Here is a 25,543-nt window from a genome sequence, read left to right on the forward strand (position 1 = left end):
GCATGAGGTGGTGCCGATGCGGTCATCAATGTAGCGGAGGAAGAGGTGGGGAGTGGTGCCGGTGTAATTACGGAAGATCAACTGTTCTACGTAGCCAACAAAGAGACAGAGATAGCTGGGGCCCATACATGTGCCCATGGCTACCCCTTTGGTCTGGAGGAAGTGAGAGGATTCGAAGGAGAAATTGTTAAGGGTGAGGACCAGTTCGGCCAAACGAATGAGAGTGTCGGTGGAAGGGTATTGTGGGGACGTCGGGAGAGGAAAAAACTGAGGGCTTGGAGACCCTTGTCATGGCGGATGGAGGTATAGAGGGATCCATGGTGAAAATGAGGCATTGGGGGCCAGGAAAACAAAAGTCTTGGAGGAGGTGGAGGGTGTGGGTGGTGTATTGAACGTATGTGTGGAATTCCTGGACTAGGGGAGATAGGACAGTGTCAAGCTAGGTAGAAATGAGTTCAGTGGGACAGGAGCATGCTGAGACAATGCGTCGGCCAGGTTGGTCAGGCTTGTGGATCTTGGGAAGGAGGTAGAATCGGGCAGTGCGGGATTCCCGGACTATGAGGTTGGAAGCTGTGGGTGGGAAATCTCCTGAGGTGATGAGGTTCTGTATGGTCTGGGAGATGATGGTTTGGTGATGGGGGGGTGGGGTCATGGTCAAGGGGGTGGTAGGAAGAGGTGTCCTCGAGTTGGCATTTGGCTTCAGCGGTGTAGAGGTCAGTGCGCCAGACTACCACTGCGCCCCGTTTATCTGCTGGCTTGATGGTGAGGTTGGGATTGGAGCAGAGGGATTGGAGGGCTGCGCGTTGTGAGGGTGAGAGGTTGGAGTGGGGGAGGGAGGTAGACAGGTTGAGGCGGTTAAGTCCCAGCGGCAGTTGGAAATGAAGAGGTCGAGGGCAGGTAATAGGCCAGCGTGGGGTGTCCAGGTGGATGAAGTGTATTGGAGGTGGGTGAAGGGGTCCTCAGAAGGTGGGTGGGAGTCCTGATTGTGAAAGCTCGGAGGCTGAGACAGCGGAAGAATTGTTCGACGTCTCGGCGTGTATTAAATTCATTGATGCGTGGACGGAGGGGGATGAAGGTGAGTCCTTTGCTGAGGACTGAGCGAGGGGTAGGTCTGGAGGGATGGTGAAAACTGGGCAGGGCTGGGAGCTGGGATCTGGTGTGGGTGTGGAGCTGGGAGTGGGGGCGGAACCAGTAACTGGAGTGGGTGTGGTGGTGGTGGGGGGAATGCAGCTGGAGTCATGAGCAGGGGTAGTGTTCCCCTTGGGGTTCTGGGGGCCGGGGATGGTGACAATGGGATCTGGGGGGTGGGTGCATGTCAGCAGAATGCAGGTGAGTGGCTTTGAGGGGGACGGTAGTGGTGGCAGAAGCGTCCGAAGGGCCTGTTTCCACACTGTAGGGATTCTGTGCTGACCTCTTTCCAGAAATTCGTGCTGTTGTTTCTCACCTACGGGATCCTCAGTCCTTGCCTCCTGCCAAGTGTCCACTTCCCACTGTGGGGTGCGGGAGACCTCCTGCGCCAGAGTTGCACTCATTTCCCCGGCAGGCTGGTCCATTCCACCTCCCACCCCCAGGAAGGGGAGCTCTCCGCCTCCCGCCCCCACCCCACTGTGCGGAAGCCGCCCTGGGTTTTGTGATGGCAAGAGCTGATGACAGGAGCAGAGTGTCGCCACAGCGATCGGAAGTGAACCATCATGAGGTAGGTCCGCACGCAGCTTTCTATCAAAGACTCAGCCAGAAATCGATGGAAAATCTCCTGCAGCATCTGTGCAGAGAGAAACGGTCGCATCCAGTCACCCTTCCTCGGAACTGTTTTTCTGTCCGTGCTGCAGAATTCTCCTATTTCTGATTTTGATTCTGCTCAACGGTTTGTTTGAGTGGATTGGTGGCTGTCATTCGGTTTCCTGTGTGTGACTGGGTGTGTCTGTGAGTGTGTGTATCTGGGTCTCTGTGTGCGTTTGTGTGTGTGTGTCTGGGTCTCTGTGCTTTTGTGATTGTGTGAGCGTGTGTCTGTATGTATTTGTGTGTGAGTCTGTGAATGTGCGTGCCTGTGTGTATGTGAGTGTGTGTCTGGGTCAGTCTGTGTGTGTCAGGGTGTGTGTGAGTCTGTGTCGGTGTGAGCTTGGGTCTGCGTGTGACCCTGTGTGTGTGAGTCTGAGTGTGTCTGTCTGTGTGCATGTGTGTGTCTAAGTGTGTGTGAGTGTGTCTGTGTGCTTGTATGTGTCTAAGTGTGTGGCTGTGTCTCTGTGTGAGAGTGTGTGGATCTGTGTGTGTGTGTGTGTGGGTGTGTGTGGGTGTGTGTCTACCTATGTGTCTGTGTGCGTGCGAGTCTGTGTCTGTGTGTGTGCGGGTCTGTCTGTGTGTGTGTGTGTCTCTAAGTGTATGTGTGTCTGTGTGAGTGTGTGTGTGCATCTCTGTGTGTGTCTACGTGTGTAAAAAATGAGGTCTGCAGATGCTGGAGATCACAGCTGAAAATGTGTTGCTGGTTAAAGCACAGCAGGTTAGGCAGCATCTCAGGAATAGGGAATTCGACGTTTCGAGCATAAGTCCTTCATCGTCGAATTCCCTATTCCTGAGATGCTGCCTAACCTGCTGTGCTTTAACCAGCAACACATTTTCAGCTGTGTCTACGTGTGTGTCTGTGTCCAAGTGTGTCTGTGTGTGTCTGTCTGTGTAAATGTGTGTGTATATGAGTGTGTGTTGTGTGTGTGTCTGTGTTTGTGTGCATGCGAGTCTGTGTCTCGAGTGTGTGAGTGCGTGCGTGTGCGTGAGTGAGTCTGTGTCTGAGAGTGTATGTGAGAGTGTGTGTGTACGGGACTGCAGTGGGTTTGGTTTGGAAATATAGGGCTTTTGCCCAAAGTGTCGATCCTCATTCTCCTTGGATGCTGCCTGACCTGCTTTGCTTTTCCTTCACCACTGTAACCTTGACTGTGATCTCCAGCATCTGCAGTACCCACTTTCACCTTGGTTTGCAAATGTTTGGTTTGGCTCTCTCAGGACCTGCCCTGTACCCAGGAGCTGCGGTGGGGGTGTGGTGGAAACGACAGAAAATGAACTTTCCCTAGCTTCCATCATTTCTGATTTGGAGGTGAAGGTGTTGGACGGGGGTGGACAAAGTTAAAAATCACGCAACACCAGGTAAGAGTCCAACAGGTTTATTTGGAAGCACTAGCTTTCGGGGCGCTGCTCCTTCATCAAGTGGTTGTGGAGTATGCAATCATAAGACACGGAATTTATAACAGTGTGATGTAACTAAAATTATGTATTACGAAAGATTTGGATTATTTGCTAAGTCATCTTTCGGAATGAACATGTTGGTTTCAATTCTTTCATATGCAAATTCCAGAATTTTTTAAAGTTTCATTCTCAAATGAAAGTGATTTGGAGATGCAGGTGTTGGGCTGGGGTGCACAAAGTTAAAACTCATACTACACCAGGTTATAATCCAACAAGTTAAACTTGTTAGACTGTAGCCTGGTGTTGTGTGGTTTTTAACTTCTCAAGAGAACTTTAACAATTGATGCTGAGTCGGCCCATATAATGCATTGAAGGTGTGAGGGGTCCTGTGTGAGACTGTCTGTGCCACAATGTTCAGACTGATTATATTTCTAAAAAAAGGGATTTACAGAATCTTACATGAATTCATGCAGTTTTTGAGCAAAATAAAATGTAATTCTGCAAGTACAAATTCACCCCACAAACTGTGCGCGTGTGTGTGAGGGGAGGAGGGGATATGAGTGTCTGTGACACAATACGCAAGCTCTCTCTCATACACTCACACGTACACACGCACACTCACATGCCCACACACCCTCTCATAGACTTATACCCCTTTACACTCTCACACACTCTCTCTCTCCCCGCACACAAACACTCACACACTCTCTCACAGACATTCACACTCCCCCCCCACACACACACACACACACACTCACATACACACACTCTCTCAGACACTCACACTCTCCCTCGCGCGTGCGCACACACACTCACACTCACATAGACACACACTCTCTCACAGACACTCACTACCCCCCCAGCGCAAGCACCCACACTCACATACACACACTCTCACAGACACTCTCACTCTCCCTCGCGCGTGCGCACACACACTCACATAGACACACACTCTCTCACAGACACTCACTCCCCCCTCGCATGCACACACACACACATGCACTCTCTCACAGATACTCACACACACCCCCGGTCACACACCCACACTCACATACACACACCTCACAGATGCTCACACCAGACACTCTCACTGCCCCCCCCGCACACACACTCTCAGACACTCACACACACCCCCCACGCGCGCACAGTCACACTCACATACACACACTCTCTCACAGGCACACTCCCCCCACACGCACACTCGCACTCAGACACTCTCACAGACACTCACACTCCCCCCGCACACACACTCACACTCACATACACACACTCTCTCACAGTCATACTCCACCCCCCCCGCCACGCGCACACACACTCACATACACACACTCTCTCACCGACACTCCCACTTCCCCCTTGCATGCACGCGTGCGCGCGCGCACACACACACACACACACACAGACACGCACACACATACAGACACACATACATGTAAGTTTGTGGGGTGAACTTGTACTTGTAGAATTACATTTTGTTTTGCTCAAAAACTGCATGAATTTATGTAAGATTTTGTCAATCCCTTTTGCAGAATGTAACTTTAAGAAAAACGTTCTGGGATTTACATATGAAAGAACTGAAGCCAACATGGTCATTCTAAAAGATGAGAAACTTAACAAACAATCCTGGCCTTTTTCAATATGTAATTTCAGCTGCATCACACTGTAAATGTTTGCTATAAATTCTGTGTCTTACGATCTTATACTCCACAACCACCTGATGAAGGAGCAGTGCTCTGAAAGCTAAATGAACCTGTTGGACTATAACCTGATGTTGTGTGATTTTTAACTCTTTATCATTTCTGTAAATAAGATGGCGTCAAACTGCGGTGACTGTCCGCATCTCATGGTATTTTCATCAATATAAGTGGCTGTAAATTGCTATTTGATTCTAACAGTTGACTCAATTGCTTATGAATACACTGGTCATTTGGTGAGCGGATTGGCGCAATGTGTTTGTTCCACGTTGGGTGGCTGGGTAACTCGATCTATTCATGGAAATGTTGACTGGTTCAGGAAGTTAGATGACTCAGGATGGGAAGAGGGGGAGGCAGGGGCGCTGTTGGTTGGCTACAGAGCAGTATTCTGTTTTTTTACCTCATCCATTTGTTTGAATATTATCCTTTTCTGACCAATTGGAAGCCTTCTGGCACAGAGAGTATTGTCCCTGGCTCTGACCTAGTGGTCAGAATGTGATTCTCAAGTAGGCGCCTTCCAGTATTGATATTCCTAATCAACTTGTTCAGAGAGATGTTATGACACCCCTCTGTAGTGGGTGGGACTTGAACTCAGGCCTCCTGCTCTAGAGGCAGGGACACTACCACTGTGCCATAGCAGCCTTTTTTAGAGCTATTGCAGTCTAGGATATAAAGCGATATTCTCTACTGCCATGTAGCAACACTGACTCCAGTGCCTGATGGTTGCCTCCCATTTAGGCCCAGTCTGTACTATGTAACTGGACTGATGACAGTGGTCCTTGTTGCTCCCCACCTCGAACATAGAACATAGAATATTCCAACACAATACAGGCCCTTTGGCCCTCGATGTTACACCGATCTGTGAAATCAATCTGAAGCCCATCTCACCTACACTATCCCATTCTTGTCCATATGTTTATCAATGACCATTTAAATGCTCTTAAAATTAACGAGTCTACTACTGTTGCAGGCAGTGCATTCCATGCCCCTACTACTCTCTGAGTAAAGAAACTACCTCTGACATCTGTCCTAAATCTGTCACCCCACAATTTAAAGCTATGTCACCTTGTGTTAGCCATCACCATCCCAGGAAAAGGGCTCTCACTGTGAACCCTATCTAACCCTCTGATTACCTTATATATCTCAATTAAGTCGCCTCTCAACCTTCTTCTCTCTAACGAAAACAGCCTCAAGTCCCTCAGCCTTTTCTCAGAAGACCTTCTCTCCATCCCAGGCAACATCCTAGTAAATCTCCTCTGAACCCTTTCCAAAGCTCAGAGAAGTCGAGATTGTGGTGCTGGAAAAGCACAGCAGGTCAGGTAGCATCTGAGGAGCAGGAGAATCGAACAGCACTGTGCTCCCGACTCTGATCTCGAGCATCTGCAGTCCTCACTTTCTCCATAGCTCAGAGAAGCTTTGGAAAACTTTTAAAATCATTGCAGTCGAGGATAAGGCATTTGACAAGGTTCCTCATGGGGGACTGGTTAGCAAGGTTAGAGCTCATGGAATACAGGGAGAACTAGCCATTTGGATACAGAACTGGCTCAAAGGTAGAAGACAGAGGGTGGTGATGGAGGGTTGTTTTTCAGATTGGAGGCCTGTGACCAGTGGAGTGCCACAAGGATCAGTGCTGGGTCCATTACTTTTCATCATTAATATAAATGATTTGGATGTCAGCATAAGAGGTATCGTTAGTAAGTTTGCAGATGACACTAAAATTGGAGGTGTAGTGGACAGTGAAGAGGGTACCTCAGATTAAAATGGGATCTTGATCAGATGGGCCGAGAAGTGGCAGATGGAGTTTAATTCAGATAAATGTGAGGTGCTGCATTTCAGGAAAGCAAATCTTAGCAGGACTTATACACTTAATGGTAAGGTCCTAGGGAGTGTTGCTGAACAAAGAGACCTTGGAGTGCAGGTTTATAGCTCCTTGAAAGTGAAGTCGCAGGTAGATAGGATAGTTAAGAAAGCGTTTGGTATGCTTTCCTTTATTGGTCAGAGTATTGAGTACAGGAGTTGGGAGGTCATGTTGTGGCTGACAAGACATTGGTTAGGCCACTGTCGGAATATTGTGTGCAATTCTGGTCTCCTTTCTATCGTAAAGATGTTGTGAAATTTGAAAGGTTTCAGAAAAGATTTACAAGCTTGTTGCCAGGGTTGGAGGATTTGAGCTATAGGGAGAGGCTGAACAGGCTGGGGCTGTTTTCCCTGGAGCGTCGGGGACTGAGGGGTGACCTTATAGAGGTTTATAAAATCATGGATAGGGTAAATAGACAAAGCCTTTTCCCTGGGGTGGAGGAGTCCAGAACTACAGGGCATAGGTTTAGGGAGAGAGGGGAAAGATATAAAAGAGACCTAAGGGGCAACTTTTTTACGCAGAGGGTGGTACGTGTGTGGAATGAGGAAGTGTTGGAGGCTGATACAATTGCAACATTTTAGAGGCATTTGGATGTGTATATGAATAGGAAGGGTTTGGAGGGATATGGGCCGGGTGCTGGCAAGTGGGATTAGATTGGGTTGGGATATCTGGTTGGCATGGACGGGTTGGACGAAGAGTCTGTTTCCGTGCTGTACATCTCTATGACTGTATATAAAGCGATATTCTCTACCGCCTATCTTATCCTTGGGATGTAGTGACACTGACTCCCGTGCTTCCCATTTAGGAACTTGGTGTACTGTGTTACTGGACTGATGACAATGGGCTTTGTTGCTTTTCACCTCTTGGCCTCTTCTTGGTTGAAAGCTGACGTTACGAATAAATTTGTCAAGAACTCCATTCCGTCTCCAAGCAAAGTGAATGCCTCCAAAGAAATCTACCACAGACAATCGATCAACCTGACTGATGGGAAAACCACTTTCCACATGGACTTGAACTGCTTTCAGAAGGAGTACGGCTACATGCAAGACTACAGTTGTAAAGTTAAGATCAGCAACCCTAAAATGTGCACTGCACCGGAGAACAGCTCGTTACTGTTAATCGCAACCAACTCCGTTCCGAGTTCGTTCACTAGGAGGGGAGCATTGAGAAAAGCCTACGCCAAACGGCAACAAATTAAGAACTACCAGGTAGTCACGGTTTTTATGTTAGCAGTGTCCCGCAGTGAAGAATTGATGGAGCTCATAGCTTACGAGTCCCGTTATTACGGGGACATCATTGTGTGGGATTTTGAAGAGCATCGAGCCAATTTAACCCTGAAGATAAGCTGCCTCCTGCAATGGCTGAACGAGGAATGCACGGCAGCAGACTTTTTCGTGAAAGGTGAGTTCCTTGTGAACAGAGCAGCTGCATGAATGGATCTGTCGGAAGAGTTTCTGGTGAATTGTTGGTGACGTTGGGTTGCTGCTATTGCTTGACACAACCCAGCTTTTTAGCTAACACCTATAATGAATTTAAAAAAAAATTTTTTACAAATGTGGAACAAAATAAATTGGAGTAACATAACAGGCTTGGCGACATCTGTGTAGAGACAACAGATGAATCAGACTAAATTCCAAATGTTTTACTTTCCTCAGATGCTGCCAGAGTTGCTTTCTCGCTCAATTTCTATTTTTATTTAAGCTGCCTTTGTTTGTTTTAAACATAATAATTTTTACAGCAATTAAACTCTGACCTCCTTTTCTACTGGCACAGTGCGGGTGATTGGGGGTCAGTTGCTAGTTGGGTGGGATTGGGGGTGTTAGTTGTCTGGAGGGTGTGTGCACCTAATCAGGAGGTGTATTTGGGGGTCAAGGTGCACTGGTCAGGTCAGGGGTCGAGTTGGATGATCAGGGCGGGCTAGTTATGTTCAATGTGGTGTAATGGGCTCAGGTAGTAGAGTGGTCAAGGATTTGGGGGAGTAGTTTGAATTTAGGGGGATGGTTGTGGGATGAGTGAGTTGGTCAGGTGGACTAGGTGGAAGGTCTGAGTGGGTCTATTTTTATTCATTTGTGTGACTTGTGTGTCGCTGGCTGGCCAGCATTGATAGCCCATCCCTATTTGCCCCTTGTGAAGGTGGTGGTGAGCTGTCATCTTGAATCGCTGCAGTCCACTTGCTGTGGGTTGACCCGCAATGCCGGCAGGGAGGGAATTCCAGGATTTTGACCCAACAACTGTGAAGAAACAGCGATATATTTCCAAGCCAGGATGGTGAGAGGCTTGGAGGGGAACTTGCAGGGGGTGGTGTTCCCATGTCTCTGCTGCCTCTTGTCCTTCTAGATAGAAGTGGTCGTAGGTTTGGAAGATGCTGCCTGAGGATCTTTGGTGAGTTTCTGCAGTGCATCTTGTAGATGGCACACACTGCTGTTGCTGAGTGTTGGTGGGGGTGGGAGGGGATGTTTGTGGACGTGGGGCCAATCAAGCGGGGGCGGCTTTGTCCCTGGATGGTGTCGAGCTTCTTGAGTGTTGTTGGAGCTGCCCCCATCCAGGGGCAAGTGGGGAGTATTCCCTCACACTCCTGACTTGTGCCTTGTCGATGGTGGGTCAGGCTTTTGGGTGTCAGGAGGTGAGTTACTGGCCGCAGTACCTCTCGTCTCTGACCTGCTCTTGAAGCCACTGTGTTTATGTGGTGAGTCCAGTTGAGTTTCTGGTCAATGGTAACCCCAAGGATGTTGATAGTGGGGGAATTCAATGATGGCAATACTGTTGAATGTCAAGGGGCAGTGGTTACAGTGTCTCTTATTGTTGATGGTCATTGTCTGGCAGTTGTGTGCCGTCAATGCTAATTGCCACTTCTCAGCCCAAGCCTGAATATTGTCCAGATCTTGATGCATTTGAGCATGTGAGGAGTCCGGAATGGTGCTGAACACTGTGCAATCATCGGCGAACATCCCCACTTCTGACCTGATGTCAGAGGGAAGGTCGTTGATGAAGCAGCTGAAGATTGTTGGGCCTAGGACACTAGAGTCACAGAGTCATAGAGATGTACAGCACGGAAACAGACCCTTTGCTCCAACCCGTCCATGATATCCCAACCCAATCTAGTCCCACCTGCCAGCACCCAGCCCAAATCCCTCCAAACCCTTCCTATTCATATACCCATCCAAATGCTGTTGTGGAAAAAATATGGGATCATAATTGCAGGCATTATTCCATGTGTGTTCTCAACAGACACTCTCTACAATTGTTGCAAGACCTCTTTATACTTGTATTCTAATCTGCCTACAATTAAGGCTGGAATACCACTTGCCTTTCTAATTGCATGCTGTATCTGCATGCTAACCTTTTTGTTCCAGTTTGAGTGCCTCCAGTTCTCTGATCAGAAGCATTTACAAGTTTTGCATCTTTTTAAAAACGCTGCTTTTGTATTCCTAGGACCAAAGTGAAAGTCCTCACATCATTCTCAATCGGCCTCTTTATTGCCCAATCACAAAAACTATCTGGATCTGTGTAATTTCTTTGTGCATTCTCTCAATTTGAATTCTCACTTCACTTTGTGTTGTGAGTGAGTTTGGATATATTATCGTCTCCCTGTCTAGTTCATGAATATAGCTCAAGTTCCAGTGTTAAACCCTGTTTTACTGCACAGTTACAAACTGCTATCTTCCTTCTGCCATTTCTCCTAATTCTCTGCTTTCTCTCTGTTCATGAATCCTCTGTCTGTGCAAATATATTATCCCAACGCCATGGGCAATTCTGAAGAACAGTGAAATTGGACCCCACCGTTAACCATTTCCTGTTTTCATTCATTCGTGAACTGTGGACAGGCCACATTTATTGTCTGTCCCGAGCTGCCCTTGAACTGAGTGGCTTGCTAGGCCATTTCAGAGGGCAGTTGAGAGGAGACGTCATTGCTGTGGGTCTGGTCATGTAAGCCAGGCCAGGTGAGAATGGCAGATTTCCTGCCCTGAAAGTCATTAGTGAACCAGATGGGGTTTTCCCAACAATTGACAGCAGTTTCATAGTAGATTCTTCATTCCAGATTTTCTTCGATCAGCTGCGTTGGGGTTTGAGCCTGGTTCCCAGAGCATTTGCTAACTTTCTGGATTGGTAGTCTAGCGATGGCGCCAGTGGGCTGTCTCCTTCCCATCGCCTTTTCTCTCCATTGTAGCTGCCCGACCATTTAGAGAATCAATCTGACGAGGTAGTTGTGGTGAACAAGGAAATGGCAGAGAGGTTAAACAGATACTTTGCATCAGTCTTTAGGGTGGAAGATATTTCGTGCCTCCCATTAACATTAAAGACTACAGGAGGAGGAATTAAATATTACCACTAGAGAAGTAGTTTGAGGCAAAATAAAGAGGCTAATGACACAAATCCCTTGCCTTTGTTAGCTTGCACCCAAGCATCCTACAGAAATAGTGAATGAATTGGGTCTAATTTTCTACAAATACTTGGACACTGGAGCAGTACTGGCAGATTGGAAAACTGCCAATATGTCACACCCATAAGTCAGTTGGTATCTATTGTTGAACAGATATATACTAATTATGGAGAAGGTAATTTGAGCTATAGGGAGAGGCTGAACAGGCTGTGGCTGTTTTCCTTGGAGCGTCAGAGGCTGAGCGATGACCTTAGAGAGTTTAAAAAATTATGAGGGGAATGGATAGGGTAAGTAGGCAAAGTCTTTTCCCTGGGGTTGGGGAGTTCAGAACTAGAGGGCATAGGTTTAGGGTGAGAGGGGAAAGATATAAAAGAGACCTAACTTTTTCACACAGAGGGTGTGCGTGTATGGAATGAGCTGCCAGAGGAGATGGTAGAGGCTGGTACAATTACAACATTTAAAACATTTACAACATCAACATCTGGATGGGGATATGAATAGGAAGGGTTTGGAGGGAGATGGGTCGGGCGCTGGCAGGTGGGACTAGATTGGGTTGGGATATCTGCTCAGCATGAACAGGTTGGACCGAAGGGTCTGTTTCCGTGCGGTACAGCTCTATGACTCTAAGTAATTTGAGAAATCATGATCTGATCAAGCAGCGTCAACATAACTTTTAATTAGATTCTCTGCAGTATAGAAACAGGCCCTTCGGCCCAACACGTCCACACCGACCCTCCGAAGAGTAACCCACTCAGACCCACTCCCCTACCTATACTCATCCCTGACTAATGCACCTAACACTATTGGCAATTTAGCACGGCCAATTCACCTGACCTGCACATCTTTGGACTGTGGGAGGAAACCGGAGCACCCGGAGGGGACCCACACAGACACGGGGAGAATGTGCAAACTCAGCACAGACCGTCACCCAAGGCTAGAATCGAACCCAGGTCCCTATCGCTGTGAGGCAGCAGTGCTAACCACTGAGCCACCGTTCCACCTTCATGAAAGGGAACTTGTATCTGAGTTCTTTGCAAAAGTGGAAATTCGACGTTTCGGGCATAAGCCCTTCATCAGGATTCCTGATGAAGGGCTTATGCCCGAAACGTCGAATTTCCTGTTCCTTGGATGCTGCCTGATGTGCTGCGCTTTTCCAGCAACATATTTTCAGCTCTGATACTCCAGCATCTGCAGACCTCACTTTCTCCTTCTTTGCAAAAGTCTCAACCAGAGTGGATAGAGGGGAGGCATGTTGCATTTGACAAAGGTTACAAAAGGTTAAGTCATAACATATATTGACATCGAGAATTGGCTGATGGGCAGGAAACAACTTGTTGGGATGAGGTGTTCTTATTCAGTTTGGCGATAGGAAGGCCAGTAGGGTTTCATGGGGATGCTGGGACTGGAACATTTTACACAATATATTAATGACTTAAAGGAAGCAAATGTAGTGTAGCCAGAATTGAAGGACCACAGAAGTAGCTAGGTTGTGACAGGGACGTAAACAGTTTACAAAGAGATGTTGACAAGTTAAGTCAGCGGGGCAAAAAGTTGGCAATTGAGTGTCATGTGGGAAAATGACAAGTTGCTTGTTTTGGAAGGAGCAACAAAAGAACAGAGTGTTATTTAAACAGAGATAAGCTCCTGAAAGTTGCAACGCAAAGGGACATTCACATCCTTTTGCATTAAACATTGAAAGCTAACATCCGTGTGCAGCATGTAATCAGGTAGGCGAGTAGAATGTTTGTAAAATCCTTAGTGTGGAAGCAGGCCATTATGCCAGTTGGGTCCACACCGACTTTCTGAAGATCATCCCAACCAGACCCACACTCTTATCCTGTAACCCTGCATTTCCTGTGACTAATCCACCGAGCTGCCACATTCTGTACAGTATGGAAACAGGCCCTTCGTTCCCAACAAGTCCACACCAACCCTCCGAAGAGTAACCCACCCAGATCCACTCCCCTACCCTATATTCACCCCTGACTAATGCATCTAACACTATGGGCAATTTAACATGGCCAATTTACCTGACCTGCATATCTTTGGACTGTGGGAAGAAAAAGGAGCACCCGGAGGGAACCCACGCAGCCATAGTATTAAGGGTTTAGATGGGGAGGAATTTGTTTAGTGTGTACAAGAAAGCTTTCAGATTCAGTATGTGGATGGACCTACTAGAGAAGGTGAAAAACTTGACCTACTCTTGGGAAATAAGGCAGGGCAGGTGACTGAGGTGTCAGTGGGGGAGCACTTTGGGGCCAGCGACCATAATTCTATTACCTTTAAAATAGTGATAGAGAAAGATAGACCAGATCTAAAAGTTGAAATCATGAGGGGCACGGATAGGGTAAATCCAGAACTAGAGGGCATAGGTCTAGGGTGAGAGGGGAAAGATATAAAGCAGTCCTACGGGGCAACCTTTTCACGCAGAGGGTGGTACATGTATGGAATGAGCTGCCAGAGGAAGTGGTGGAGGCTGGTACAATTGCAACATTTAAAAGGCATCTGGATGGGTATATGAATAGGAAGGGTTTGGAGGGATATGGGCCGGGTGCTGGCAAGTCGGTTTAGATTGGGTTGGGATATCTGGTCGGCATGGACGGGTTGGACCGAAGGGTCTGTTTCCATGCTGTACATCTGTATGACTCTATAATTACTCAATATTCTGTTAATAAAAAATTACCAGGAGATTCAGAAAATCATTCACGAACTTAAACTTTAATCTTACAAAATCAAAGCTGTGACAGCCAGAAAATGTCTTCCCTGTCTGCTCACAAAAACTTTGTTTCTCTGTAATTTATACAATCTTCAGTTTCCGGATTAAGGGCATACCCCTTGTACAGGGTGGTGCAGAGCCGGGTGTGATAGGGCATTGGCACTACCAGCGAGATCCACCAGGTCCACCAAATCGATGGACCCCTGGTCAGCACAGGAGCAGAAGGGGTCAGGACTGGGGAAGGGGCTTCAGTGACCTCCCCCAACCTGTCCTCAGCCTCACCATCAGGAGAAATGACACCTTCCCCAAACCGACAGCCCCACAGGCACCAGTATCCCCAAAGGCCACATTCACCGACTGCCCAAGGTCATGGAAAGGGGTATCAGTTCCCCTTTCAACCACCGCCCTCACGTACCTCAACCCCAGAGCCCATCTGTGCCTGTGGGAGCACCCTGGTACAGTGACGAACCACGCAGATTGACCCACCATAGGAACAGCAGTAGGTGACGCCCTGGTTTACCGTAAAGGGGCCCTCTCTCCTTGGCTCATTCCCCTTTCTCCGAAAAACCTGTGCATACACCTGACCCCCAGGTTTAATAGGCCCCTCCTTGTTCTAAGACACTGGCTCCCTCAGTATTTCCTGTGTGGGGATAGACTCATGAATCATAGTTAGCTGTTGCGTGTACTACTTAAGCTCAAGTTCCAATTGTTGTAGGTTGGGCCTGTCATACGGGCCCTTCCAGTTGGGCACTGACATGGGTCCAGCGGTGAGCATTTCATAATAGTGTTAAGGTATTCATGTGGTTAATCTGCATATGGTCGCTCATTAGTGCCAGTGTCAGCTCATCGATCCAGTTCAGATTGGTGCTCGCACATATTTTATTCAACTTAGCTTTTAAAATACTGTTAATCCATTGCACTATACCTTGCAACTGGGGGAGGGAGGGGGTGTGGTGACATACACACCCAAACCTCGGCCTGATCCTCAAAGTCTGCAGCACACACTGTACCACCCTTTGGATTAAAGCAGCCTCATTGCCTGAACTGATCTCTGACAGTATGCCATGCCCTGGAATGACTTCACTTGTTAAGAATGTTACCACTGTGCAACGCAGCTCAGATTTGGATGGCTTAACTTCAGGCAGTAACATTAAAACATCCTTCCTCCATTTTTCCCAAGTCTCAAAAAATATAACCCTCTTTGTCTCCGATCCTAATCCCATTTGAGTACATTCCAATTTCAATTCTAATTTCAGGTAAGGTTGACACCCTAGAAAATTAATTGGCATCGCCTTCAAAACTAAGAAAGGCAAGTCGACTGTTTTACTGTCCATTTATAAACTTGCTGGAGCTGTAAATCTTGTTAACTGCGGTTTATCCAAGAACCCTGCAGTCTCAAGAACTGTTCCTGACCTGAGAAGGAGGGAGGCAGATTGGGGTTGAATACAAATATAAGTTACTGGAGCTACCATCATCACAGGTGTCAATTGTCCTTCCCACTCACCTGCACAGTAGGTTCCTGTTCAGCCTTTGGGCCTGTAGGGATTTTGAGTTGGGACAGCCAGACGTTCCTGACTCATAGGTGCACCCTGGAGCTGGGAGAGTCAGGTCCAATATGGGCAATTTCTTTGAAAATACTCTGGTTGATAACACCCCCAACACATTATTTCTGATCCTCTCTGAGCCTGACTTCTCACTATACCTTCGGCACTGCACCACTTCTTTGCCTGTGTCCTTGGAGGCCCAAGTTCTGTCTGGGCTGTTAGTTAATTTTATTTTGAACTTGGCATGGTATCTGTGGAAAAGTCCCTGCAAAAATGTTTATTATCGGCATGGGGTTGTCTGGCCCTTCCTTGCCAGGTGGTGGGAGAGGGTTCTCCCTGGACTGGCATGTTATTCATTTCTTTAGCGCTGTTGTCACTGGCAACATCCTTGTGCTTCTCTCTCTCTCTCTCTTTTTAAGTTCCTCGAGTTGCAGTTGTGTCAACTTCCTTTGGACCTCCTCCTGTTATTCGGCCAGCTTCTTTTTGTCTTACCGGTATCTTTCGACTGCATGGTCTCTGAGTTCCTGACAGGCCATTGACATTAGACCCAGTGCCTCCTCTGGCTTAGACCCAACTTGAGGGACATTGCCCCAACAGTAGCAGTCCGGAACATTCTGGTTAACAGTTGGCTACCTCCCACAATTGTTCTGTACCAAGCCTCCACCTTTTTAGCCAGTTTCCCAAATCGGGCTACTGAGTTTTCAGTGGATCCCAGTGGATCCCTTCTAAGCTTTAGGATCGATCTTAGTTGGGTAACAGACTAAGGGCCTGCCATACCCTTTGTCTTACTCAATCAAATCCAACATCATCAATCATCGGATTGTCCACCACATTCTTCAAGCGAGCTCGGTCCATTATCTCTCTTAATATAGGCAGTTTCCCCCCACCTGTACAAACACTGCCTTCAAATCCCTCACAGCCAACAACTGTCCTGTGGTTTCCTCTTCAAAGGCTCTAATCCACTTTCCTGCTCCATCATGTAAACTGGGCAACACGTTCATCGGCCTTTCCAGATCCTGGGTTCCCCAAGGAACACATTGCAGCCGTCTCCCCACTTTTAATAAGCAATGGCACTATTTCCCCACTGAGAGCTTCTTTCCCTTATTAAAATCGCTACATTGTGATTTGTCATTGGATTCCAATTCTAACCAAACTGGCATTCCTTCCCATCTTCCTGCCACCTCTGCTCCCCTCCCTCAGCACTCTATACCAGTCTCTGCTTAACATTCCTGGAATGATTTAGATGTGCCTCATAGTCTCTTTGTTCTCTTAACTTGTGTAACCTCATAATTTCACCTTGCAATCTTGCTTTTTCCAGTTGTAAAGCTTCAACTTTGCCTCCTCGCTTGTCCCGCCTCCCGTTTTATTTTTAACACATTCTGCTCTGGGTCAGCTTCCTCCCAATTCAGTTCCCCCTCTTTCTCTACTTTGTTGCCCCTTATTACAGGACGGTGTGTGACATTCCCTTCACCCAAATTGGGAGGTGGGGAGTTGGGGCAGGCTTTTCTAATTTTGTAATCCAGAATTTCATTTCCAAAGGCTCTGCGTTCTGCTCGGAACACGTGGAGATTTTCTCCGCCAAAGTCTTTGTTCCCAAAAGCTGCTCGCTTGGCTGTCTGGCACCCCACCTCCCCAGTCGTACCTGGTGTCTGAAAGGATTTTTTTCCTCAATCCTCCCCTACTATTCCAAACAGCTTTAAAATTTCTACCTCCTGTTCCCTCTTCAAGATTCTCTTTTTTGATTTATCCTTAGATCTGTAAGTCTTAATTAAACCTTCCATTTCATTTGCACATATTTACATCAAAGGTACCCTCTCTTGACCATTTAGTTAGTTCTTCTTTCCCATTTTTGAGAATTTTTTTACGATATTGTTTCTTGCTACTGGAAATTTCTTCCTCAATATTTCAACCACAGTCCCTTTGTTCCTCCTGACATTTATCTCAGTCCAGCGAATCTCTGTTCTCACAGTTCACTCTCTTATGCTTTACAAGTCCAGGAGCTTCTCGTCAATTATTGCGAGTGTTTCCTAATTCCACAACTTGCAATCATCCCTTATCAACTGATCAGTGTCTAAACATCCTTAGCTTCAACTAATGAATAAAGACAATCTGTTCTCATTCGTCCTGCCTATGCTATTCTAAAACTGCATCTGCAGAATGCACTGATCACTGATGGTTCCTTGAAAAACCTGCTAAAAAAAATGCTATCTTAAATTCTGACAATGCAAAATAAAATCAAAACACTCCCGGATCTTGAGCTCCAGGGAACCAGATACAAACAGGTAACAACCAACAAGCAGTTGCGCATACAAACCCAAACACAATGGTTAATCTCTCTCTCACACACACACACACACACACACACACACACACCCTTTCTCTCTCTTTCTCTCACACACAGATCTTACCTGCCTAAGCAGAGCCTTTGTTCATATGTAAAATTATTTCATTCTAATGACAATCCAGTGTTTAAAAAATATCAATAGTGCACCAGCACTTTAGAAAACTTGGCTATTCTCTAATATTTTATTTATAATCATCAACTACCAACCAATCTGTTGGTTTTCAATTACATTCAAAATCACAAATACTATCAAAACAATCCTTACCTGTTGTGCCCCTAGCTTTCCTTTTCTTTTTGTTTTGTATTTCTTCATTTTGCTCTATAACAATAGGGCACGATCCACAGGGACGTACTGACACAGCCCCGCCCAAGCAGACCCTCACACACCGGGCGAGTCCCTCACACGACTCGTGAAGGGGTATCCACAGGGACGTACTGACACAGCCCTGCCCGAGCAGACCCTCACACACCGGGCGAGTCCCTCACACGACTCGTGAAGGGGTATCCACAGGGACTTACTGACACAACCCCGCCCGAGCAGACCCTCACACACTGGGCGAGTCCCTCACACGACTCGTGAAGGGGTATCCACAGGGACGTACTGACACAGCCCTGCCTGAGCAGACCCTCACACACCCGGTGAGTCCCTCACATGACCCGTGATACGGTATCCACAGGGACTTACTGACACCACATGGAATTTTCTCTCAATCTCTTTGTTCTTCACCTCCTTACCCCACTGTGCAGTTTTCCTGAACAATCCTCTGCATCTCCTCAAACTTTAATTTACCATCCACCTTCTGGTTCTTTGGACCGGAGAGGCCCACCTGAAGCTTTCTTTGCACTTCTGTGTTCTCACTCAGGCCAGCTATGTCAATGTCGTAGCCAGAGTTCCCAATCCATAACAACTATTTGCTGTTCGGGTCTGTCATTGTTGGAGTTCTCTAGAAGGGTCATGATGGTCCAGGTGCCAAAATTCATTTGGCTGGATGGAGGGATGGTGCTGGGTTGGAAGCTGCTTGTGTGTGGATTCTTATAACGTTGTATGATCATCACATAGCAACCACCACAGGGTCACAGTGGAGCAACATTTTGAGCAAATGACAGGGAAAATCAGCAATGACTAAGCTGTGCTGTAGGATGGGAAATAATCAAACAGTCATTTTCCATCAAACATTCCCTATCACTACCACAGGGAAGTAGGGAAAAGCCCATAGTGCTGGTGACCAGCACCGTCTCAGTGTCAGAGGGGTATCCAGGCTGAAGGCTTGGGCCTAGCTATAAGCTACTCATTTGCCTGAGCTCTTGCAATAATGCGTTCAAGACTGAGTCAAGATGGCACATGTACCTGGGAGAGGCCCACCCTGTGGCTTGTTATTAGATCGAACCAGTGTTTCTCTGTACACCTGGTTTTAGTTCAGAGCGGTTCCGCACATGCACATTTGAATTCTTGCTGCACTGTTGGCACAGCTGCTGTTGTGGCCTCCTCACAATCCTTTGCCATCTTCCCCATTGCCAGCTGCCCGGCTAGGTTCCTGAGCCACCACCAGTTCTGGGGGAGCAAACGTGGGCCTGCCCACCCACCAACTCACTCTAACCTCCAGTTGCCAAAGTGGCTGCAGGCCTTTGCTGACCCTGTGGACACCAATGGGTCAGTAAAGACTTGTTACAGTGAGCTTGAAATTTAAATAATGCCCTCTTTAACAACTCATTTGAACCCGCCTTCACATGATCCCAGTCAGAGCACTCCCAAGCCCAGACCACTCACAGTGTGGAAAGAGTTGTTCTTATCTTGCCTTAAAACTGCCTTCTGATTCTTCAACCTTTTTATGAGCCAGTTTCTCCCTGTGTCCAGCCCCTATTTAGTTAATCCCATTCCCCTCCCCACTATCCTGAATTATGTTTCCTTTTGAGGACACAGTCACCTTTCCAGTCTGGAAATCTATTGTTTGGGAAGTTCAGCTATCTGGAAATATTTTTTGAATCGATTGAAACAACTCAGCATCATTTTAATACAGTGCAATGACAGTTAAAACATGGAAGATACAATAAGTAACACAAATTGTATTACAGTTTTCCATGTTTTATAACTGTTTTATGCTTCGAGTAAATACAGTACTTAATCTCACTCTGCTTTTAAGTTCACACACTTGGTAGACATTATTTTAGGCATGGCACTATTTCACTAGTAATTTGTTCACCTGGGCTCATTTTAAGTTCTGTCAAGATGACTTGGCTTCGGTCCTAATTGCAGATTTAGTCTAAACATGGACAAAAGAGATTAATTTTGAAAGTGCGGTGAGATTAAGTAGCCATGAGGCTGAGTAATACAGGAGTCAATGAAATTCAGGGAAAAATGTGCCACTGGCCATTAACACAACAAGCACAAAGTAATATTGCTGTACACTCTGAAAGCTGATATCTCAACCCAGCATGTGGCTGCCGAAGTTCCTCAGAATAGGCATTCAAAAATTCTTTATACTTCCAAACTGCAAAAATGAGTTGGTCCCCAGCATTCAGATCAGAGAGATAATGTGTACTTATCCATTAGGGGAGAAAGTGAGGACTCCAGAATGCTGGAGATCAGAGCTGAAAATGTGTTGCTGGAAAAGCGTAGCAGGTCAGGCAGCATCCAAGGAACAGGAGATTCGACGTTTCAGGCATAAGCCCTTCTTCAGGAATCTAGCAGTTTGAGACAGCTGAGTGGCTTGCTAGGCCAATTCAGAGGACAGTTAAGAATCAACCACATTGCTGTGGGCCTCGGGGTCACATGTAGGCCAGACCAGGTAAGGATGGCAGATTTCCTTCCCAGAAGGGGTGAGTGAACCAAATGGCTTTTTCCAATAATTGACAATCCTTAGTCGACCCTTAATTCCAGATTTCATGTTATTGAATTCGAACTCGACAATCTGTCGTGGTGGGATTCAGATCCCGGTCCCCAGAACACTATTCTGGGTTACTGGATTAATAGTCCAGTGGTAATATCACTAGGCCATGGCCTGCTCTGAAGGAGTGATTGAGGCCTCAGTTTTGCACTTACCTAGATGTTAGACTCATGTGTCTAACGCGTTTAATGTGTCTAACATGGTTCCAAACCAAGGGAATGTGCCCTTTGGTAATTTCCAGGTAATTCCCATGGAGTTCAGTATATTAGAACTTCTGCAGAAAATACAATGGCCATCATTGATCTGATGCAGGGATTGGAAGATTGAATATAGTAGGTTTCAACCTGAGCCCACTCTAATTAGCTTAATGTCTTGATGCATTTGCTCCAATATTCAGTCAGATGTGCCAAGTGGAAGATGCGTCTCAGCCTTCTCTGGAGATCCTGAGTATTACACAAGCCAATTTTCAGCCAGTTCAATTCACTTGTGATACAAGTAACAGCTGAAGACACTGATTAGGCAATGAGTCTGACAACATTACGGCAAGAGTACTGAAGATTTGTGCTTGTGCTATTTCTACATCCTTAGTTAAGCTGTTTCAGAGCAATGACAATACTGACATCTCACCAGCAATGCAGTAAGTAGCCACCCAATGTCTTGTGCCAACAAAAGGATGGCACGGTGGCTCAGTGGCTAGCACTGCTTCCTCACAGCACCAGGGACTTGGGTTCAATTCCAGCCTTGGGTGGCTCTCTGTGTGGAGTTTGCACCTTCTCTCTGTGTCTGTGCAAGTTTTCTCCAGGTGTTCCAGTTTCCTCCTAAAGTCCAAAGATGTGCTGGTTATGGTGGATTGACAATGCTAAATTGCCCATAGTATTCAGGGATGTGTAGGTTAGGTGAATTATTCATGTGAAATGTTGAGTAATAGGAGTAGGGGAATGGCTCTGGGTTGGATATTCTTTGAAGGATCAGTGTGGACTTGTTGGGCCAAATGGCCTGTTTCCATACTATAGGGTTCTATATATTCATTCTATAGATTCTACAGATGCATTCTATGAATGCAGGACAAGTTTAAACTGCCCAATTACTGCCCATCACTCTGCTCTTGATTAATAAAGTAATGGAGGGTGTCATCAACAGTGTTATCAACCAACATTTGCTTAGAACTAAGCTGCTCACTGACGTTCTCCTTGGATCACCCAGCTCCTGACCTTGTTAAAGCCTTTGGTCAAACATGGACAAAACAACTGAATTCCACAGTTGAGGCAAGAGTGACTCTCCATGACATCAAGGCCGTAATTGACTTGGTGTGGCCTAGCAAAACGAGTCAATGGGAGTCAGGCAGGAAACTCTCTGCTGCTTGGTCCGAGAACAAAGAAGAATGGATGTTGGAAGCCAGTCATCTCAGATCCAGGACCCTCTGCAAGAGTGTCTCCTTCAGAGATGTCTCCTAGACCCAATCACTTTCAGCTGCTTCGTCAATAATCTTTCCTTTATCATTAGGTCAGCAGTAGGGAAGTTTGCTAATGTTTAATATGGTTTGCAACTCCAAAGACACTATCCAGGCAAGTAACATTCTTACCATACAAGTGCCGAGCCATGACCATCTCCAAGAGACCCTAACCATCACCCTTGACATTCAATTATGTTACCATTACTGATAACCTCCAAGATATTGAGTGTGGGGTAACCATTGACTAGCCCAGAAATGTAACCCAATCAGCCATATAAATATGGTGGTTACAAATGCTAGTTGGAGTAGATCACCTTCTGACTCCCCAGTTCACTCCATAATCTACAAGATTTATCAGGAGTGTAGCAACACTCTTCTTACTTACCTGGGTACAATATTCAAGAATCTTGATAATCACCCAAGACAACGATCCTGCTTAATTAGCACCATATCTACAAACATCCACTCCATCCATCACTGATGCTCAGTAGCAGCAGTGCATACTATTTGGAAAGTGAACTGTGGAAATTCAGTAAGGCTTCTTCAACAGTATCTTCCAAACATACAATCCCTAACATCTAGACCAGGGCAGCAGACATATGGGAACACCATCAGCAAGTTCCCCTCTAAGCCACATGCCACCCTGACTTGGAAATGTATCACCGTTCCTTCAATCTCCATGTATTAAAATCTTGCAAATCCCTCCTGATATGGGGGCAAACCAAATCAACTGCAGTGGTTTAAAACAGCAGTTCCCATCACCAGAGCTACTAGGGATGGACAATAAATGCTCGCCTCGTCAGTGATGTCCACGACCAGTGAATTAATAAAACAGATGTTGTGAACTTGCTGCTCGGACCCTGGATCTAGCCAGTTCAATTGGAGACTATTTTGATATTATGATTCCTTTTTGTCTCAGTTCTGGTGCTCGTGTCCCGGTTTGTCCCAGCCTGCCTTGTCTCTCTATTTTTGTCATTTTGTCTTGTCTCTGGATCCCTCTTCTCTTTGCATGATAATATCTCTATCACTTTAGCTCTCTGACCGCATTGTCTGCCTGTGTTGAGCTTACTCATGTTCATTTTGCTGTTTCAAAGCTGACGACGATGAATTTGTCAACCCTGAGGCGATTGTGAACTACGTCACAACTGACAACACCTCAGAGAAAGTTATTTCTGGTCACATCTTGCAACGAAGCATGGTCTACCGATTTGGCAACAACAAAGTGAGCAAATATCTTTTGGTCAATGACATCTACCCAGACTTCCCATCTGGTGGAGGATACATGGTGCCGAGATCATTCATTCCAGAGCTGAACTGGAAATCCAAGACTTTGCCTGCTTTCCCTGTTGATGACGTTTTCATGGGATTTCTGGCTCTTGCTTGCAAGATCCCACTGAGAAACAAGAAAGAGTTTTATATGTGGGGACTCAAGTACTCAGTGCAGTATTTTAAGGATGCATTTATTGTACATTCATTATCTCCAGAAAAGATTATAGAAATGTGGGAAATGTTACAAAAGGAAAAACAAAGATTAATTGCATAAAGATCTTAATCACTTGGGCGAGTGGGAAAGCTTTATCTTCAGATACTATTTGGTGTCCCCAATACTCTCCAGGACCACTAGTTAAATCCAGATATTAGGTTACATGGCGAGACATCATATTGTTTGATGTTATTCACCTTTAACTTCCTTATGCTAATTTTGCTTCATTGTAAGAAAAGGAATATTGCAGTTGGTGTCCGGGGGTTGAGAACAGGTGATTAGCAAACTGTGTAAGGTCGGTGCAATGGGTTTTCCAGTGAAAGGGCGGAAGGGGGAAATGGTGAGGTTGGATATGTTTGGAGGTGTGGGTCAATTGATTGATTGGAACTGGGATTTCATACAATCGGAGGCTCCAGGAACAGATGGAAGCAGAGTCAGCAACCCTCCAGCTAGACACAGTCCATTTGCCAAGGGATGAATTACAACGACAACTTTCTTTCATATCTTGTCTTTGATCTAGCAAAATTTCCCACAGTACTTCACTGGAGTGATTATCAAGTAAAGTTTGACTTGGAGCTAAGTGAGAAGATATTAGGACTGATAAGCAAAAACACTTGGTCAACCAGCAAACTATCAGGCAGTCTATAAAGTGGAAAGGTTTAGAGAGGGAATTCTAGAGCTAAGAGCTAACTAAATATGGGGGAACACATTGGTAGCATGAAGAGAATTGGTAAGTGTGCAAGAGTCCAGTGTTCGAGGAGCACCGAGATATGTGAGTATGAGTATTGATTTCGTGGCCTGATGTTGTTTCTGCACACTCTACATTTTGTCCTTCGACAAAACTGGCAATGTCCAATAATGAGACTGAGTCACCACATTTAGCCAGCATTGTGGTGATTTAATCGGTGGATATGGAGATATTCAGAGATTCCCAGATCCTGGATCAGACCACAAACAGTTAATCCTCGTGCAACAGTGGGTTTTTAAATCTCCCTTGCTTCATTCTGTTGATTTAGCTGATTTTTTAAAAAATTGATTTATTTTGATTGTGTATGGAATGCTGTAACTGTGATTGCCAGTACTGCTGAGCACTTCCAGGAATATCAGGGATTGGAAAGATTTTAATAAATGAAAATAATTTTAATCTTTTCTCAGTTTGTTAGAAACCCCTGTAATGTGACTGCTTGATTGATATTCAGTCAATTATTACGCCAAAGATGTTGTGATGCCGCTGACCAGCCCTCTGTTGCCAGTGGTTCGAGGTGTTACCTACTGAATCTTCTTGGACAAGCTTGCTCATTTCACAGATGATTGATGGGTTGTTTAAATGAAACACTGGTTGACAGGTTGGTTTGGGTGACACTACATGTTGCTGGGTGACAATGAGTACCAGATTCATCCAGTTGAAACTGCCTGATTTCCTGACCAATGATTTGTGTTGCTATAAGATGCTAGATATAAGCATAAGATATTGTTGCTGAAAATAAGAGGCATAAAATTTCCAGTCTAACTCATGAATCCCAAAGTAGCCAATCATTATTTGTAAATATCTTAAAGTATTTATTAAATAGCAGTAGTTTAGATATGGCACATTACCTAAACAGACAGAAACAGTATACAACCTGTTATGACACGGGGTAAATTCTCCTGCTTAATTTAAAACCAGCAACATGGAAAAGATTTATCACGTGCAGTAATCTGTAAAAATTCGAGAGGCCAAGAACTATGTAAAGTAAAAATTAATAACTTTATTTAGAGTCATAGAGATGTACAGCATGGAAACAGACCCTTCAGTCCAACCCGTCCATGCCGACCACATATCCCAACCCAATCTAGTCCCACCTGCCGGGACCCGGCCCATATCCCTCCAAATCCTTCCTATTCATATATCCATCCAAATGCTTCTTAAATGTTGCAATTGTACCAGCCTCTACCACATCCTCTGGCAGCTCATTCCATACATGCACCACCCTCTGTGTGAAAAAGTTGCCCCTTAGGTTTCTTTTATATC

At 45.9% G+C, this 25,543-nt stretch overlaps 1 protein-coding gene across 1 annotated transcript; it reads left to right on the top strand.

The window, feature by feature from the left end:
- The first annotated feature begins 1,329 nt into the window (after nt 1-1,329).
- LOC132835197 (acetylgalactosaminyl-O-glycosyl-glycoprotein beta-1,3-N-acetylglucosaminyltransferase-like) lies at nt 1,330-23,592 on the top strand. Its single transcript, XM_060854561.1, has 3 exons — nt 1,330-1,696; nt 7,532-8,127; nt 23,144-23,592. The coding sequence occupies exons 1-3, from the start codon at nt 1,692-1,694 to the stop codon at nt 23,590-23,592; spliced, it is 1,050 nt and encodes a 349-aa protein (XP_060710544.1). The 5' UTR covers nt 1,330-1,691.
- The last annotated feature ends 1,951 nt before the right edge of the window (nt 23,593-25,543 follow it).

This window comes from Hemiscyllium ocellatum, chromosome 44 (assembly GCF_020745735.1).
Source record: "Hemiscyllium ocellatum isolate sHemOce1 chromosome 44, sHemOce1.pat.X.cur, whole genome shotgun sequence".
Lineage (NCBI taxonomy): Eukaryota > Metazoa > Chordata > Chondrichthyes > Orectolobiformes > Hemiscylliidae > Hemiscyllium > Hemiscyllium ocellatum.